This window comes from Oncorhynchus masou, chromosome 32 (genome assembly GCF_036934945.1).
Source record: "Oncorhynchus masou masou isolate Uvic2021 chromosome 32, UVic_Omas_1.1, whole genome shotgun sequence".
NCBI lineage: Eukaryota > Metazoa > Chordata > Actinopteri > Salmoniformes > Salmonidae > Oncorhynchus > Oncorhynchus masou.
The window spans coordinates 56,098,409-56,116,840 of NC_088243.1; the positions used below are offsets into that span (position 1 = coordinate 56,098,409).

The 18,432-nt window shown below is 44.8% G+C and overlaps 1 protein-coding gene across 1 annotated transcript in view; it reads left to right on the forward strand.

The window, feature by feature from the left end:
* Positions 1–18,432, forward strand: part of LOC135526261 (dedicator of cytokinesis protein 2-like) — a 152,075-nt gene that overhangs the window by 11,593 nt on the left and 122,050 nt on the right. Inside the window, exons 9-21 of the mRNA XM_064954456.1 lie at positions 368–449; positions 609–744; positions 907–982; positions 1,156–1,232; positions 1,381–1,631; positions 2,312–2,410; positions 2,771–2,843; positions 3,013–3,116; positions 3,434–3,614; positions 6,318–6,415; positions 6,499–6,588; positions 7,068–7,168; positions 10,608–10,742. Coding sequence (XP_064810528.1) covers positions 368–449; positions 609–744; positions 907–982; positions 1,156–1,232; positions 1,381–1,631; positions 2,312–2,410; positions 2,771–2,843; positions 3,013–3,116; positions 3,434–3,614; positions 6,318–6,415; positions 6,499–6,588; positions 7,068–7,168; positions 10,608–10,742 — 1,503 coding nt within the window. The remainder of the gene's footprint in view (positions 1–367; positions 450–608; positions 745–906; positions 983–1,155; positions 1,233–1,380; positions 1,632–2,311; positions 2,411–2,770; positions 2,844–3,012; positions 3,117–3,433; positions 3,615–6,317; positions 6,416–6,498; positions 6,589–7,067; positions 7,169–10,607; positions 10,743–18,432) is intronic.

An 18,432-nucleotide genomic window follows, 5' to 3' on the forward strand; every position in this document is an offset into this window, starting at 1 on the left:
CGAACAGACCCATCTATACTCCTCTCCCTCCTTTCTCATCCAGACCAGAGTCAAACTGTTTCAAACTGTGACAGGGATATTTTTGGAAGGTGTGGGCTTTGGATGGCTCGGCAACATTTCCCCAATGTACATGCAGAGCAGATTGATAGGAAGTCAGCGTCAGTCTCTGCTGGACAAGAAAAGTTATATTTAGGAGAAGCGTTTTTTTTGGAAGAGCTGAAAGCAATGGATTAGCAATTACTTTTGTTTATGTCCCAAAAATGTTTTTAACATGTGCATTAAATGCATTTAGATTCTTATTGAGGGTTTATTACGTGTTTATAAGACATGTTCTGTTAACCCTTTCCATGTCCCTCCCCCCCTCCAGTGAGAACTACCTGATCCGTTGGACCAGTAAAGGTTTTCCTAAAGACGTTGACATGCTGAACAACCTGAAGGTTGTCTTTACAGTAAGTCACCACTAGGGAGCACTGTTTGATGCCGAAATGATTCCGAATCCCAAGTTACTGAGGTGGCCACCGTCGTATCATTTAGGTCAGTGGTTCTCAACTGGCTTTGCCTCGGGACCACTATGTTATTTAGATTTCTCCTCCCTCATACCCCTCCAGGACCTGGGGAATAAGGATTTGAACAGAGACAAGATCTACCTGATCTGTCAGATAGTAAGAGTGGGTCGTATGGAACTGAAAGAGACTAGCACCAAGAAGTGTACCCAGGGCCTCCGCAGGCCCTTTGGAGTGGCAGGTAGGTACTAGTGTATGGCATAGGGTAGTGGGCAGTGTTAACACGATTTTGAATTGGGATCCACTGATAGTGGTCACAGCTTGACACACAATATATTCATATTTTGTACTCGGTGGATCACAGAAAATGTAAAAGAGGCAATTATCTTCTTCTTCTCTGCAGTGATGGACATCAGTGACATCATCAAAGGAAAGATAGAGTGTGACGAGGAGAAGCAGTATTTCATCCCGTTTGTTCCGTGAGTCCTGCCTCCTTCTCCCTGTCCGCCTCTCTCCCTCCATCCCCACCTAGTTTAGTCATTGTAATGTAGTTGAAAAGTTGTTAGTTTGGAATGTTTTTTTCCCCCCCAATTTTTTTTCTTTTTTTGGGGGGGGGGGAGTATGTAGTTGAAATATGTGTGTGTGTTTACAGGGTTGTGGCAGAGAATGACTTCCTCCACTCCCTGCTGAACAAGGTGACAGCATCGCGGGGAGACAGTGGAGGACAAGGTAGTACACACCCCACAGAGTAGCCCAAACGACCCCTTCGTGGCTGATGCCTCTACTGGCCGTTGTTGTTACAGTACTATTACTGAATGGACTCTTCACACTATTCCATGGACTTTATTGTCAACGCTTGCCCCCTTCCTCCCTCCAGGTCTGTGGGTGACGATGAAGGCCCTGGTGGGTGACATTGTCCAGATCCGTAAGGAGTACCCCCACCTGGTGGACCGCAGCACGGTGGTGGCCCGTAAACTGGGCTTCCCAGAGATCATCATGCCGGGGGACATCCGCAACGACATCTACTTGACTCTGTGGACTGGGGACTTTGACAAGTACAACAAGACCACCCAGAAAAACATGGAGGTCATCATGATGGTGTGTGATGAGGAGGGCAAGGCCGTGCCGGTAAGTTGGGCAGGCACGAAGTGTGTGTGTCACACCAAATATAAAAACTCTGTCACACAAATAGAATGTCTCCTCACACTAACAATATTACACCCAAGGCCATCTGGAAGTAGCCAAGAAGGGATATTGTTTCAGCACTGTATCATACTTTGTATTTCATATGTCATCTGCTGTTTAGGGTTGTTGGTTTCGATGTATCTAGGTGGATGGGAGTTAGTTGAATTGATTGTCATCGCTCTCTTTCTGTCGTCTCTCTCTTTCTGTCATCTCCCTCTCTGTTGTCTCTCTTTCTGTCATCTCTCTTTCTGTCATCTCTCTCTCTCTCTGTTGTCTCTCTTTCTGTCATCTCTCTCTGTTGTCTCTCTTTCTGTCATCTCTCTTTCTGTCATCTCTCTCTCTGTTGTCTCTCTTTCTGTCATCTCTCTCTCTGTTGTCTCTCTTTCTGTCATCTCTCTTTCTGTCGTCTCTCTCTGTTGTCTCTCTCTTTCTATCATCTCTCTTTCTGTCGTCTCTCTCTGTTGTCTCTCTTTCTGTCGTCTCTCTCTGTTGTCTCTCTCTTTCTGTCATCTCTCTTTCTGTCGTCTCTCTCTGTTGTCTCTCTCTTTCTGTCATCTCTTTTTCTGTCGTCTCTTTCTGTCATCTCTCTCTTTCTGCCGTCTCTCTTTCTGTCTGTCTTGTAGAACTCTATCTGTCTGGGAGCCGGGGATCGGCCGCTGAACGAGTACAGATCTGTCATCTACTACCAAGTCAAACAACCACGCTGGATGGAGACATTCAAGGTCAGTGTGTGTGTATGCGTGCATGCGTTGTTGTATGCTTGTGCATGTTGATCAACTGTTGCCCTCTGTGTATAATACTATGCATAGTCTGTTTAATATGAGATATTGTAGGGCCCTGGTTTTGTGCATTCATGTGACATAGCAAGATTTCATCCTGTATTTTGAGCCTCTTCCAGAAAGGAGAATTACACCAAAAATGAAAGCAATTGTCTGATGATGGTGCTGGACCATCTGACATAAAGTGAAACTGGAAGGTTTGAGGAAAAGGTTTTAAATAAAGGTTCAAATCCAGGCATGTCACATGATTGCGCGAAACACAGGGCCGTAATAGGAGATGTAATGTTGTCCTACGTCCTGTAGGTGGCCATCCCTCTGGAGGAGATGCATAGGAGCCACCTGCGTTTCATGTTCAGGCACCGCTCCTCTCAGGAGTGTGAGTACACCCAACTCTGGCCTCCCATATCCTCCCATTGCATCCTTACTTTCTTAACCGCCGAGCTGATTGGACTGGAGGGGTGAAAGCAATGTGACGGGGCATTGCGTACCTCTACTAAATAAATGACCTCAGGTCTGTCTCTCCCCCATCGTCTCTCTTTCTGTAGCCAAGGATAAGAGTGAGAAGAACTTTGCCATGGCGTTTGTTCATCTGATGAAGGCGGATGGAACAGTGCTGCAGGATGGACTTCATGAACTGGTTGTCTTCAAGGTCAGAACTGAATCAACTCTGATTCACACAACTGTTCCCGGTCAAATAGCCAAGGGAACTGAATTATTATTGATTCACAGCTGAAAGAACTGGAGAATTGAATCACGTCTGAGTCATAGCCAAATCACCAGGGACACTGAATGATTATCAATTCACAACTGACTGAATAGGCTAAACTTAAGTCATTGGAGATTCCCTGCCAAATGAACTGGAATTATTGATTAAGCGCCAAATTGAATGAAAATTAATTACTGTTCATTCGCTCACTCCCAAACTAAACTGTGGCCTCTACCCCCCCCCCCGCCTCTCTTTCTTAGGGGGACAGTAAGAGGATGGAGGATGTGAACTCGTACCTGTCCCAGCCCTCTACACGAAACCAGGGTGACGTTCCAAAGGGGGGGACACTGAGTCGCAGCAGTGTAGGAGTCCTGTCTGTCAGCTCCAGAGACAGCTTCACCGTCTCAACCCTCGTCTGCTCCACCAAACTCACCCAGAACGGTATGTGTGTGTGTGTGTGTGTGTGTGTGTGTGTGTGTGTGTGTGTGTGTGTGTGTGTGTGTGTGTGTGTGTGTGTGTGTGTGTGTGTGTGTGTGTGTGTGTGTGTGGTGGGGGACGGACGACTCAGAACAGACTGAGTATGTTCTAGATTAGAACAATGTGGGAGGGATGTCATAGTTTTGTCCTACACACACACACACACACACACACACACACACGCTTCCCCCATACACAGTTATGGTCTTGCCATACAGGTGCTGTGTAACAGCTGTTGGTGAGGAAGACAGTCCATCATTGTAATGATCACTGTGCTGCAGTATTAATCACCAGTCCAGATGCAAGTGCTTATACAATTTTTTTAAACACAAATACAGGCACGCAAGGACACACACACACACACACACACACACACACACACACACACACACACACACACACACACACACACACACACACACACACACACACACACACACACACACACAGCATCATGCAGTGTAAAAGTTTTATACATGGAGGCCATTGAAATGTTCTCCCAGTGAGCCGTTTTAATTCAAAACAACACGTTTGATTAACAAACAAGCTGTAAAATATTGTCAAACCAGCATTTGCCAATTCTTTGTTTTTGTTAACCATACCTTATAAATGTCACAAAGTGTTTACAACTAACCCAAGCTAACCAAATCGCTAATATCGCTAGCTAGTTCAACTTTGGCAGCTAGCTATATTAGCAATGTTGCTAACTTCTCTTTGAAAGACATTAGAGATCTATTATTTACTTAGCGAATGCAAAGTACCTGGGCCAAGCGGTTGCTTCCGCTGAGTGTATGGATAGGAAAGATTTCAAGAATGGAGTGCATGGTTTGCTCCACCCCACAGGCACTTAGGGGGCTTACTTTTTATGCCCCATCAGTGGAGGTTGGTGAGGCAATGGGCCGTGGCCAGTCCTGAACCTATTGAGGGTGGACCATTCCTTCCTGGGGAGGTTGAAACCAGGGGCCTGTGGTGAGGGGGTACTGATTGGGTGCTTATTTGTCAGGTCGAGTGACTCCCATTCTTGTGTCCACTTTTGCTGAGGTCGTCAGTGGGTGGGTCTTTCCAAATGGTCTTTCCTGCGGGGAGGCGTGTCTTTGGTTGGTTGAGGAGCTCCTCGCGTGTGTGTGTGTGCGTGTGTGTGACGACCTTGACCAAACAGATGCACAAGTAGAGAATGAGATTGCTAGTGCTGAGGCATGACGGGTGGTGGTAGCGGAGCCCCATGTTCAGCCCTGCTTTGTAAAAAACAGGTGTAGACTAACGGTGAAATGCTTAACGTGAACTAACTCACTTTTGTACATCGCCTTGGTCCGTACGATTGACTTTATTTTAGCGACCAAAAAAACGTAATACTTCCAGATCAACTGTAATATCAATACCAATGTAAAGCACAATTTCACCCCTTTCTAACCAAATCAATGACTAGGCCTTCATGATGCCCATCTCTGCATGATTCAAGAAGGCAATGAGCACTGTTGGGTTTTTTTTTAAATGGTGGGTGGGGAAGTGAAACCTATTGCGTGATAGTCAGAAGGAGAGATGTCGTGTGGGGAAACAGCTTTTTTTCACTCGAAAGTGATCTTCAGAGGTAAACAGTGGCTTTTGAGAGTCATGATAGGTTGCAGTGACCACGCAGAATATGACTAGGTATCCCGCTCCTTACCCTGTCCCTTTCTTGTTTTTAAACTGAGAGAAGTGCTACACCTGGTGGAGAGAGGCTGTAAGACAGTTGCTTTGTGGTTGCCGTACGTTACGCCATGACACGTCACGCTGTAACGTACAGCGCCGGAGGGGTCCGTTTTTTAAAACTTTTCTCCATTACGATCGGACCATTATCATTTCAATCAACGCTTGAAAAGAAACGTAGTTCACACCCCAGATTTTGATGTCAACAAATGTGCCATCTGTCAATAGTGGATAGTTTTCTTTGCAGCCTCGTTTGAATGTCGCGGTTGGGGGCACATTTGTACGGAATGGGGTTAGCGTGCGTTACTTACGGACCCCTCCTAACAATGCAGAGAGAGAACTCTAAATATTATAGAAACTATTATAACTCAAGGAATAAACGCACAATGAGTAAAAAATAACATGGGGTACCAGTATCGAGTCGATGTGCAGGGGTACGAGGTAATTAAGGTAGCTACTGTATGGATCTATACTGTAGGTAGGGGTAAGTGACTAGGCAACAGCATAGGTCTAAATATATTATATTCCCATGGAACTGAGATCAAATTATTGGCATGCAAATGCAGTTGGGATGTTTCAGCACTAAAACGAGAAGTAGCCTGCTATTACCCACGATTTGACAGATGGCGCATTTAGAAATGAGGTATGCCCAATGTAGTGTTTGAGGGTTTTAAAATGAGAAACATTTATTGAGACAGAATCTTTGGGCGTAGGCGGGCATTGCATTTGAAGGATGCATTTTATGCATATTCTAAAAAGACAATAGGCTACTTCCGCCGGTACAAACTGTGATGTGGGCGATCCGGCACCATACAAAACAGCACTACACCACTGCAGCTAACTGGAGTTCCCGTGCTTCTGTTGTTAGGCTTCAAGCCCCCAGAACAACGAATGGTTGATTCAATGATTGTTGCGAGTGTGCTGGCTTGGTTTACCGTGGATGGATAGATTGATGTTTGTCTTCTTCTTTCTCCTGCTCAGTGGGTTTGCTGGGCCTACTGAAGTGGAGGACTCGTCCTGAGCTCCTCAAAGAAAACCTGGAGAAACTCAAGATCATCGACGGAGAGCAGGTTGTCAAGGTGTGTGTTGTTCGTGTGTGTTATGTGTGTGTTTGTTTGTGTGTGTGTGTCTCATCTTATGGACTCTTCTTCCCTCTGTGTAGTTTCTCCAGGACACTCTGGATGCTCTGTTCACCATCATGATGGAACACTCCCAGACTGACGACTATGACATCCTAGTGTTTGACGCCCTGGTGAGTGTGTGTCTGTGTGTTCTTGTCTCTGTCTGGTATTCTCTGTCACTGTTCTTATCTCTGTCTGCCAGTCTGTCGATCTCTGTCCTTATGGCTCTGTCATTCTCCTTCGGAATAGACATGTCTTCCTGCTTGTTGCTTGTCTGTGTGTCATTTTGCCAGTGAGGCACATCTCTCTCACCTTATCAATGTGTCTCTCTCTCTCTCTTTCTCTATCTCTCAATTCAATTCAATTCAAGGGGCTTTATTGGCATGGGAAACATGTGTTAACATTGCCAAAGCAAGTGAGGTAGATAATATACAAAAGTGAAATAAACAATAAAAATTAACAGTAAGCATTACACATACAGAACTTTCAAAACAATAAAGACATTACAAATGTCAAATATATATATATATATATATATATATATATATATATACAGTGTTGTAACAATGTACAACAATGTAATCTCTCTCTCTCTCTCTCTCTCTCTCAGATCTATATCATTGGTCTGATAGCAGACAGGAAGTTCCAGCATTTTAACACGGTGTTGGAGGCCTACATTAAACAGCACTTCAGCGCCACACTGGCATACAAGTCAGTACCACTTCCTGTGTCCAATCCCTCCGCTTCCCCTCCGCCTGTCTGCCAGTCTCACTGTCTCTCAGAGGCAGCCTCAGGAGTGGCTGAACTCCTCTTTCACATTGATAGTCAGACTGTGGAGGTAAAGCAGCAGGCCCTATCGATAATGACTCCTCATGCCACACTCATAGTGACAATTCCACAGGAGATGACGTGCATATTGATTTTCCACTGTTGGATGACAGTGCATATACAGTATGTCATCATTATCACAATGGTTCCACGTGATGGTAGTCCAGATGGTGGTGCTGGGTTCAGGTGAAGTGTCACTGTTGAAGAAGCTGTGCTGATGCTGGGTGTAGTGCATTAATCGTGTGTCATTGGGAATGCTGTGTGCCTGTAGGCCATTGAGTAAGTAGCCAGAACGGCTCATAGGACCTGTGCCTGTAGGTTTGCAGTAGAAGTCAATGGACGGATAAGCCAATGGACGGATAAGCCAGGATAAAGTGGATTACTAGACCGTGGTACTTTACTCAAGGCTGGCCAGAATACTTGGCTTAACTGAGTCTTAACTTCAACTTTACCTTCGCCTCTCTGCTACTCAATTCGATTTCAATTGCTTTATTGGCATGACGTGCCAAGGCAATATGTACTCTCTCTCTCTCTCTCATTCTTACTTCATCCCTCTCTCGTTCCCTCTTGACGTCTCACCCCGTCGCTCTCAAAATCACGCACTCCACCTCTCCCTCTCCTCTCTCTTTCTCTCCATGCTCTCAATCTATCTCTCCCCGCCCTCATCCCTCGCCCCCCCATCTAGCTCTCCCCGCCCTCGTCCCTCGCCCCCCCCCATCTCGCTCTCCCCGCCTCTCGCCCCCCATCTCGCTCTTGTCCCCGCCCCCCCCATCTCGCTCTCCCCGCCCTCGTCCCTCGCCCCCCCCCATCTCGCTCTCCCCGCCCTTGTCCCTCGCCCCCTCCATCTAGCTCTCCCCGCCCTCGTCCCTCGCCCCCCCCATCTCGCTCTCCCCGCCCTCGTCCCTCGCCCCCCCATCTCGCTCTCCCCGTCCCTTGTCCTCCCCCCTCGTCCCTCGCCCCCCATCTCGCTCTCCCCGCCCTCGTCCCTCGTCCCTCCCCCCATCTCGCTCGTCTCCCCATCCCTTGTCCCTCGCCCCCCATCTCGCTCTCCCCGCCCTCGTCCCCGCCCCCTCCATCTAGCTCTCCCCGCCCTCGTCCCCGCCCCCCCCCCCATCTCGCTCTCCCCGCCCTCGTCCCCGCCCCCCCCCATCTCGCTCATCTCGCTCTCCCCCCCTCGCCCCTCGCCCCCCATCTCGCTCTGCCCGCCCTTGTCCCTCGCCCCCCCCATCTCGCTCTCCCCGCCCTCGTCCTCGCCCCCTCCATCTAGCTCTCCAATCTGTGTTAAAACAGGATTCTCCCTACTTTTTATTGAACCTTCATTTATCCAGGTTAGTCTCATTAAGATAAAATCATTTGTTTCAAGAGAGACCTGGTCCAACCAAGACAGCAGCAGGGGGGAACAATGTTTCAGACAAATATCAGATGCACTAACAACTTACAGACAGAGACACACCATAAAAAAATGTATAGTGTATGTTTTGACATAGACACACATACAATTCAATTACAAAAAACATACACACATCATAGATAGAAAAACGTCTAGCATATGTACCACTGCATCAATCCCATTCTTCAGTAACATGTGAGTCAACCAAACTTTTAAACAAGACCCTGGAGTTTCCAGCTGGTCTGGAGAGAATTCCAAGACCACGGAGCTGAGTAGCTAAAACACCTTTTGCCATGATCTGATTTTAGGAACCGTTAAATGTAAGTAAGAGTGAGACCGTGACTGGTATTTATTTTGAAGACCTTATCAAAGAAGAACAGAGATAAAGCTGCAGTTTTCCCAAAATGGCCTAATAGATCATAGTAGACCAACGTTTAAGCCTCTACGTAGAGTCAACGAAGACCAGCAGTGGTGTGTCAGATGCTTTTGGTTGGTAGTAAACCTACGTGCTGCATGATACATGGAATCAAGTGTCTTCAGGGTAGTGCTTGGGGTCTGCCCATAAACGACATCACTGTAGTCCAAGACAACAGGAATGTACACCATACCAGCTTTTCTGGCCTCAGAGGAAAGACAAGCCTTATGCCGGTAATATAAACATATTCATTTGTAAAAAAATAAAAAAATATATATATATATTTTACCTTATTTTCTCCCCAAATTCATGGTATCCAATTGCTAGTAGTTACTATCTTGTCTCATCGCTACAAATCCCGTACGGGCTCGGGACAAACGAAGGTCGAAAGCCATGCGTCCTCCGAAACACAACCCAACCAAGCCGCTCTGTTTCTTAACACAGCGCGCATCCAAACCCCACCCAAACTCCCAGATATTTGTACGTCTTGACATGCTCTATGGAATTTCCTTCCAAGGTAGTAATGACATGGTTTACCAACAAGCTCTCACAGTCTCACGTCAGAATTAGACATTCGGTCATGTTTCTCAATCGTCAAATTTCGAAGTGGTTCCAAACATCATAAGGTTTGGTTTAGGCATTAACTCCAATTTTGTAAGGGTTACGGTTTGGGATAGGCTTAAAAAAACCCATCTCAAAAACAACTTTCTATCGCTGGATTCAAACATGCGACCTTTGGCACCAGAGGCAGACATGAGACTGAGAGTTTGTTTGAAAACCATGTCAGTCATACCTACTTGAAGGTAACACTGCTCGCTGTTGCCCCTAGTGGCCGGTTTCCGCGTCATCACCCGACGTCCTCGGACATGGATGAGGACATCAAATTCTGACTTTATGACAGGTGATCTGGCTGGGTTTTCAGAGTGTTTAGCGTTGGAAAATACCATTTGTTTTGTTTTAGAGGAATTCAGAACAAGCCGTACAGATTCTGTTCAATGACGTTAAAAGCTGTTTTGAGCTTTTTCAAAAGCCAAAGTCAAGCTGCTGCTACTTGAGTAGAGAACAGTGCCATCCGCGTAATAATTTACATCAGCTGTTTCAATGTGTCTCCCTAAGGGGTCAAAACCGAAGCTTAACCAGTGCGAGCCATGCCGTTATATAAAACTCTGTTGTCTAAATACGAGGCCACCCAATGTCATCCTCAGATTATCTTACACTTATGGACTTTTTGTGTTGTTGTCTTTATCCCTCTGAAAAAAAAGAAGGGGAAAAAATTCCGGACCGTTATAAAAGGACTGTTATTGTTTAAGAGGCTTTGATTGTTTTAAATCCAGTTAGGCAACAAGCCCATGCACATTTTTGGGAGCACGATGGGACATAAACCTCGTCCTCTGGGCCCAGTGTGCTGTGGTGTGTTTGTGTTATGAACATTTTAATTAACACTTTGAAATTAAGATTTGTCTACTCTTTTTTTTCTCTCCCCCTCTCTCTCCCACCTCCCACCTGCCCCCTTTCAGGAAGTTGATGTCGGTGTTGAAGAGGTATCTGGATGTGTCCAGTCGAGGGGAGCAGTGTGAAAACTACCTCCGCACCCTCAAAGCCCTGGAGTACATCTTCAAGTTCATCGTCCGCTCACGCATGCTCTACTCCCAGTGAGTCTGCGTGTGTGTGTGTGTGTGTGTGTGTGTGTGTGTGTGTGTGTGTGTGTGTGTGTGTGTGTGTGCGTGTGTGTGTAATCTAACTCTTAAAAGCATGCACACAGTCCACACATGCACAAGACACAAGACACATACACACATGGACACTCTTGTTTACGCTCTTGTACATTACCGAGCTAATTCCCAAAGACAGCTTGATCTGAAAGACGCTGATTGCAGCAACTAATGTTGCTCACAAGCGTTGATGATGAAGTGGCGTTTTCAATGAACACTAATGACAAAATAGACCCAGTGCTGAACGAGCAGCTGCGGATAGAGGTGAGACGCTGCCGCACAGAGACGTATGATATGTCAACTCTTCTGAAGGCTGCTCCATATGATAATCAGAAACAACATTAATTAATAACATCACATCATTTGATCCTGACAGAATAGTAGCGGAACACAGGCTCTAAGGGCTCGGGCTGTGTTGCTTGTTTCGGGAAGTGTGTGGTGTGTGGTTACCTGCTGGCTTGTCAAATTGTTTCAGAAACCATATGCAATGCATATGTATTCGTCACTGCTCTCCCTGGAGGGAGGCTAGAACGATGGATTGCTCCAGTTCTTCACTCTCAGGTCTGCCAAACTACTTCAAAGAACGTTGAAACTTTCTGAATTTCAAGTCTACGTAACTCATCCCATATGAGTAGCCTCGCCAGATACTCAGTATTCAAGAGCAGCGCATGCAGTACTGTCCTGTAGCTTAATCTGTAGTACTGTTCATATCCTACACTCATCAATGATTTATCAGTTTGAATCTGAAGTTTCTCAAGTTCTAGATCCGATAGGTCAGATTTCTATAAGTAGAGAATGTATTAGATGTTCTCTCTCTCTCTCTCTCTCTCTCTCTCTCTCTCTCTCTCTCTCTCTCTCTCTCTCTCTCTCTCTCTCTCTCTCTCTCTCTCTCTCTCTCTCTCTCTCTCTCTCTTTCTCTCTTCTTTCTTTAAACCTTGCTTTTACCTTTCTTTCCCCTTCTATAACTTTCCTCCAGCCTCAGTCACACCTCTTTATTTATCCCTCTGTTCATCTTACCGCCTCTTTCTTAGCTCTCCATCTCCCTCTGGCCTCTACCTCCCCCCCCCCTCCGTCTCTCCTCGTCTCTCCTCGTCTCCTGTCCATCTGCTGTGAGTAGCCTATTCATTCTGTTGTTCCATGGCGGTGAATGGTGCATATGGGTAGCAGTAGAGTTACAGTAGCTATCAGAGTGAGCAGTGTTGGGGTCAACGCCTGGTCCCAGGCTGTTCTCTGATAGGGCCCATAGGGCTTTAGGCCCAGGATTATGAGGAACATGACAGGAACATGACAGGAACATGCCACTGTGGTCAGAGATATCTGTTGCGCACATGTGCGTTGTGTCGTTGGTGTGTGTGTGTGTGCGCGTGTGTGCGTCATAGCTACAGTGGCTTGCGAAAGTATTCACCCCCTTTGGCATTTTTTCTGTTTTGTTACCTTACAAACTGGAATTAAAATAGATTTTTTTGGGGGGGGGGATTTGTATGATTTGATTTACACAACATGCCCTACAGTTTGAAGATGCAAGGTATTTTTTTATTGTGAAACAAACAAGTTGGATGGGTTCTGCTGGTGTACAGCAATCTTTAAGTCATACCACAGATTCTCAATTGGATTGAGGTCTCGGCTTTGACTAGGCCATTCCAAGACATTTAAATGTTTCCCCTTAAACCACTCGAGTGTTACTTTAGCAGTATGCTAAAGGAAAACAAGGCAAAAACAGGTTCCTCAAGCTCACAAAATATCGTACTGGAAGGGGTCATTGTCCTGCTGGAAGGTGAACCTCTGTCCCAGTCTCAAATCTCTGGAAGACTGAAACATGTTTCCCTCAAGAATTTCCCTGTATTTAGCGCCATTCATCATTCCTTCAATTCTGACCAGTTTCCCAGTCCCTGTCGATGAAAAACATCCCCACAGCATGATGTTGCCACCACCATGCTTCATTGTTCTCAGGGTGATGAGAGGTGTTGGGTACGCGCCAAACATAGCGTTTTCCCTGAAGGCCAAAAAGCTCAATTTGAGTCTCATCTGGCCAGAGAACCTTCTTCCATATGTTTGGGGAGTCTCCCACATGCCTTTTGGCGAACACCAAACATGTTTGCTTATTTTTTTCTGGCCACTCTTCCGTAAAGCAGATACTCAAATCTCCGCTGTGGAGTTTTGCAACTCCTTCAGGGTTATCTTTGGTCTCTTTGTTGCCTCTCTGATTAATGAGTTTTGGTGGGCAGCTGTCTCTTGGCAGGTTTGTTGCTGTGCCATATTCTGTCCATTTTTTAATATTGGATTTAATGGTGCTCCGTGGGATGTTCAAAGTTTCTGATATTTTTTTATAACCCAATCCTGATCTGTACTTCTCCACAACTTTGTCCCTGGCCTGTTTGGAGAGCTCCTTGGTCTTCATGGAGCCGCTTGCTTGGTGGTGCCGCTTGCTTAGTGGTGTTGCAGCCTCTGGGGCCTTTCAGAACAGGCGTATATATACTGAGATCATGTGACAGATCACGTGACACTTAGATTGCACAGAGGTGGACTTTATTTAACTAACTATGTGACTTCTGAAGGTAATTGGTTGAACCAGATCTTATTTAGGGGCTTATAGCAAAGGGGGTGAATATGTATGCACGCACCACTTTAAAAAAAAGGGTTATCATTTCTTTTTTTTTAACAAGTTATTTTTTAAATTTTACTTTACCAATTTGTACTATTTTGTGCATGTCCATTACATGAAATCCAAATAAAAATCTATTTCAAACCTGTTTGGGATAGGAGTCCCACTAGCGACAACTTCCGGTGAAACTGGAGGGCGAGCAATTCAAATAAATAATCGTAAAAATAATGGATATTAAACATTTAGGTGCATATAAGTGTCTTATGTCGATTGAACGCTTAAATTCTTGTTAATCTAACTGCACTGTCCTGTTTACAGTAGCTATTACAGCGAAAACATGCCATGCGATTGTTTGAGGAAGGTGCCCCACATCAAAATATTTTTCCACCGGCACAGGTTTCACAAATAGCGTTTAAATACTTACTTTTTGAAAATCTTCCTCTGATTTGTCATCCAAAGGGTCCCAGCTATAACATGTAGTGTCATTTTGTTAGATAAAATAAAATAATGTTTCTATTTACTCCACAAATACCCTGAAATGTAAACAAACTATAATACTTCTTACTGAAAGAAGTATGTTCAATAGGAAACTGATTTTTAGCAAGTGGCCTTGTCTTCATGGGGCGCAAACACAAATTTCCAAGACTGTGTCCCTGTACTAAAACTGATAGTTTTTATTCGTTTTTGAAGTTACACGCCTGAAACCTTAAACATAGACTGCTGACACCATGTGGAAGCCATAGGAATTGCATCCAGGGAGCTAATTGTCAATAATACCTTTTATTTGCCATTCTAAGAGGGTAGACTCTCTCAAAAGAAAAATCTGATTGGTTTTTTTTTGAATTTGCTCAGGCTTCAGGGCCTGAGCAACAGGCAGTTTACTTTGGGCACATCATTCAGGCAGGGAATTGAGAAAAAAGGGGCATAGCCCTAAGACGTTTTAATTAAATTACAGGTTGCAATGCAACAAAATAGGAAAAACGGCAAAGGGGATGAATACTTTTGCAAGGCACTGTATGTCCATTGTTTGTGCGTTTGCGTGTGTGTCTGTGTGTGTGTGCACTCAGCCACACAGGGGGATTATGGAAGACAATGCTTTAGTAATCATAATGCCGCCCGGTACTCTCAGAGTCATGTGATAATAACCCTGTGTGTCACAGTCTAATCCAGGGTTCACCATCTGGTGGCCTGCGGGCCATATTCGGTCCTCGGGTTATTTCATTTGACCCCTCAAGTAAAAAAATTTTTTTTTAAATAGCAGCAAATTGTCTCAAAGATTTTAAATTTGGAAATCTTTTCTAAAGTATTCCTGTGCATAATAGAGAGATACAGTGCCTTCAGAAAGTTTTCATACCCCTTGACTTACTCCACATTTTTTGGTGTTACAGTCTGAATTCAAATAAAGGATTAAATCATTTTTTAACACACAATGCCTCATAATGACAAAGTTAAAACATGGTTTTATACATTTTTGTCAATTTATTAAAAATTAAAAACAGAAATACCTTTATTTATATTCAGCCCCTTTGCTATTTCTGAAACTATCCGCCGCCATTGTCGCAACCCCTATTACCAGCCTGTTCAACCTCTCTTTCGTATTGTCTGAGATCCCCAAGGATTGGAAAGCTGCCGCGGTCATCCCCCTCTTCAAAGGGGGAGACACCCTGGACCCAAACTGTTATAGACCTATATCCATCTTGCCCTGCCTATCTAAGGTCTTCGAAAGCCAACTTAACAAACAGATCACTGACCATCTCAAATCCCACCATACCTTCTCCGCTGTGCAATCTGGTTTCCGAGCCGGTCACGGGTACACCTCAGCCATGCTCAAGGTACTAAACGATATCATAACCGCCATCGATAAAAGACAGTACTGTGCAGCCGTCTTCATCGACCTGGCCAAGGCTTTCGACTCTGTCAATCACCATATTCTTATCGGCAGACTCAGTAGCCTAGGTTTTTCTAATGACTGCCTTGCCTGGTTCACCAACTACTTTGCAGTCAGAGTTCAGTGTGTCAAATCGGAGGGCATGTTGTCCGGTCCTCTGGCAGTCTCTATGGGGGTGCCACAGGGTTCAATTCTCGGGCCGACTCTTTTCTCTGCATATATCAATGATGTTGCTCTTGCTGCGGGCGATTCCCTGATCCACCTCTACGCAGACGACACCATTCTGTATACTTCTGGCCCTTCCTTGGACACTGTGCTATCTAACCTCAAAACTAGCTTCAATGCCATACAACACTCCTTCCGTGGCCTCCAACTGCTCTTAAACGCTAGTAAAACCAAATGCATCCTTTTCAAATCAAATCAAATCAAATCAAATTTTATTTGTCACATACACATGGTTAGCAGATGTTAATGCGAGTGTAGCGAAATGCTTGTGCTTCTAGTTCCGACAATGCAGTAATAACCAACAAGTAATCTAACTAACAATTCCTAAACTACTGTCTTATACACAGTGTAAGGGGATAAAGAATATGTACATAAGGATATATGAATGAGTGATGGTACAGAGCAGCATAGGCAAGATACAGTAGATGGTATCGAGTACAGTATATACATATGAGATGAGTATGTAAACAAAGTGGCATAGTTAAAGTGGCTAGTGATACATGTATTACATAAGGATGCAGTCGATGATATAGAGTACAGTATGTATATACGTATGCATATGAGATGAATAATGTAGGGTAAGTAACATTATATAAGGTAGCATTGTTTAAAGTGGCTAGTGATATATTTACATTTCCCATCAATTCCCATTATTAAAGTGGCTGGAGTTGAGTCAGTGTCAGTGTGTTGGCAGCAGCCACTCAATGTTAGTGGTGGCTGTTTAACAGTCTGATGGCCTTGAGATAGGCCATCAGACTGTTCGCTGCCTGCACCCGCACGCCCGACTAGCATCACCACCCTTGATGGTTCCGACCTAGAATATGTGGACATCTATAAGTACCTAGGTGTCTGCCTAGACTGTAAACTCTCCTTCCAGACTCATATCAAACATCTCCAATCTAAAATCAAATCTAGAGTCGGCTTTCTATTTCGCAACAAAGCCTCCTTCACTCACGCCGCCAAACTTACCCTAGTAAAACTGACTATCCTACCGATCCTCGACTTCGGTGATGTCATCTACATAATAGCTTCCAATACTCTACTCAGCAAACTGGATGCAGTTTATCACAGTGCCATCCGTTTTGTTACTAAAGCACCTTATACCACCCACCACTGCGACCTGTATGCTCTAGTCGGCTGGCCCTCGCTACATATTTGTCGCCAGACCCACTGGTTCCAGGTCATCTACAAGTCCATGCTAGGTAAAGCTCCGCCTTATCTCAATTCACTGGTCACGATGGCAACACCCACCCGTAGCACGCCCTCCAGCTGGTGTATCTCACTGATCATCCCTAAAGCCAACACCTCATTTGGCCGCCTTTCATTCCAGTTCTCTGCAGCATAGATTGATTATGTATAGATTGATGTATAGATTTTAGAATAAGGCTGTAATGTGGAAAAAGACAAAGGGTTCTGAATACTTTCTGAATTCACTGTATAACGAAGTCAGTCCATTGAAATAAATAAATTAGAGCCGAATATGCAGATACAAATATAGATACAGATACAAATACAGATATGCATCTGTTGGTCACAGATACCTTAAAAAAAAGGTAGGAGCGTGGATCAGAAAACCAGTCAGTATCTTGTGCGACCACAGTTTGCCTCATGCAGCGCAACACATCTCCTTTGCATAGAGTTGATTAGGCTGTTGATTGTTGCCTTTGGAATGTTGACCTACTCTTCAATGGCTGTGCAAAGTTACTGGATATTGGCAGGAACTGGAACACGCTGTCGTACACGTCAATTCAGAGTATCCCAACTTTGCTCAATGGGTAACATATCTGTTGAGTATGCAGGTCATTGAAAAACTGGGAACTTTTCAGCTTTCAGGAATTGTGTACATATCCTTGAGACATTGGGCCATGCATTATTGGGCTGAAACATGATTTGATGGCGTCTGATGAATGGCACGACAACGGGCCTCACGATCTCGTCACGGTATCTCTGTATATTCAAATTGCCATCGATAAAATGCAATTGTGTTCGTTGTCCGTAGCTTATGCCTGCCCATACCATAACCCCACCGCTACCATACACGCTGTCTGCCATCTGCCCGATACAGTTGAAAATGGAATGAATCTGTGAAGAGCACACTTCTCCAGCATGCCAGTAGCCATCAAAAGTGAGTATTTACAGTCAGGTTAAGACCTTGGTTATGATGACAAACACGCAGATGAGCTTCCCTGTGACGGTTTCTGACAGTTTGGTCAGAAACTCTGATTGTGCAAACCCACAGTTTCATCAGTGTGGCTGGATGTGGACGTCCTGGGCTGGCGTGGTTATACGTGGTTTGCGGTTGTGAGGCCGGTTGGACGCACTGCACAAAATGTCTAATACAACGTTGGTGGCGGCTAATGGTAGAGAAATTAACATTAAATTCTCTGGCAACAGCTCTGGGGGACATTCCTGCAGTCACCATGCCAATTGCACACTCTCAAAACTTGAGACATCTGTGGCATTGTGTTGTGTGACAAAACTGCACATGTTGCCTTTTATTTTCCCCAGCACAAGGTGAACCTGTGTAAAGATCATGTTTAATCAGCGTCTTGATATGCCACACCTGTCAGGTGGATAGATTATCTTGGCATAGGAGAAAGCCTCAAATTTGTGCACATTTGAGAGAACTAGATTCTTGTGCATATGGAACATTTCTGCAATCTTTCACTTCAGCTTATGAAACATGGGACCAATACTTTACATGTTGCTTTTACATTTTTGTTCAGTATACCTCCATATAGACTGAGTTTAAAGAAACTTTAGCAACACCTGCTCATTCTGTGACATAGACTGACCAGGTGAATACAGGTGAAAGCTGTGGTCCCTTATTGACAGGTCCCTTGTCACAGAAGTTCCCAGGTCCCTTGTCACCTGTTAAATTCACTTCAGTCAGTGTGTGAAGGGTAGGAGACAGG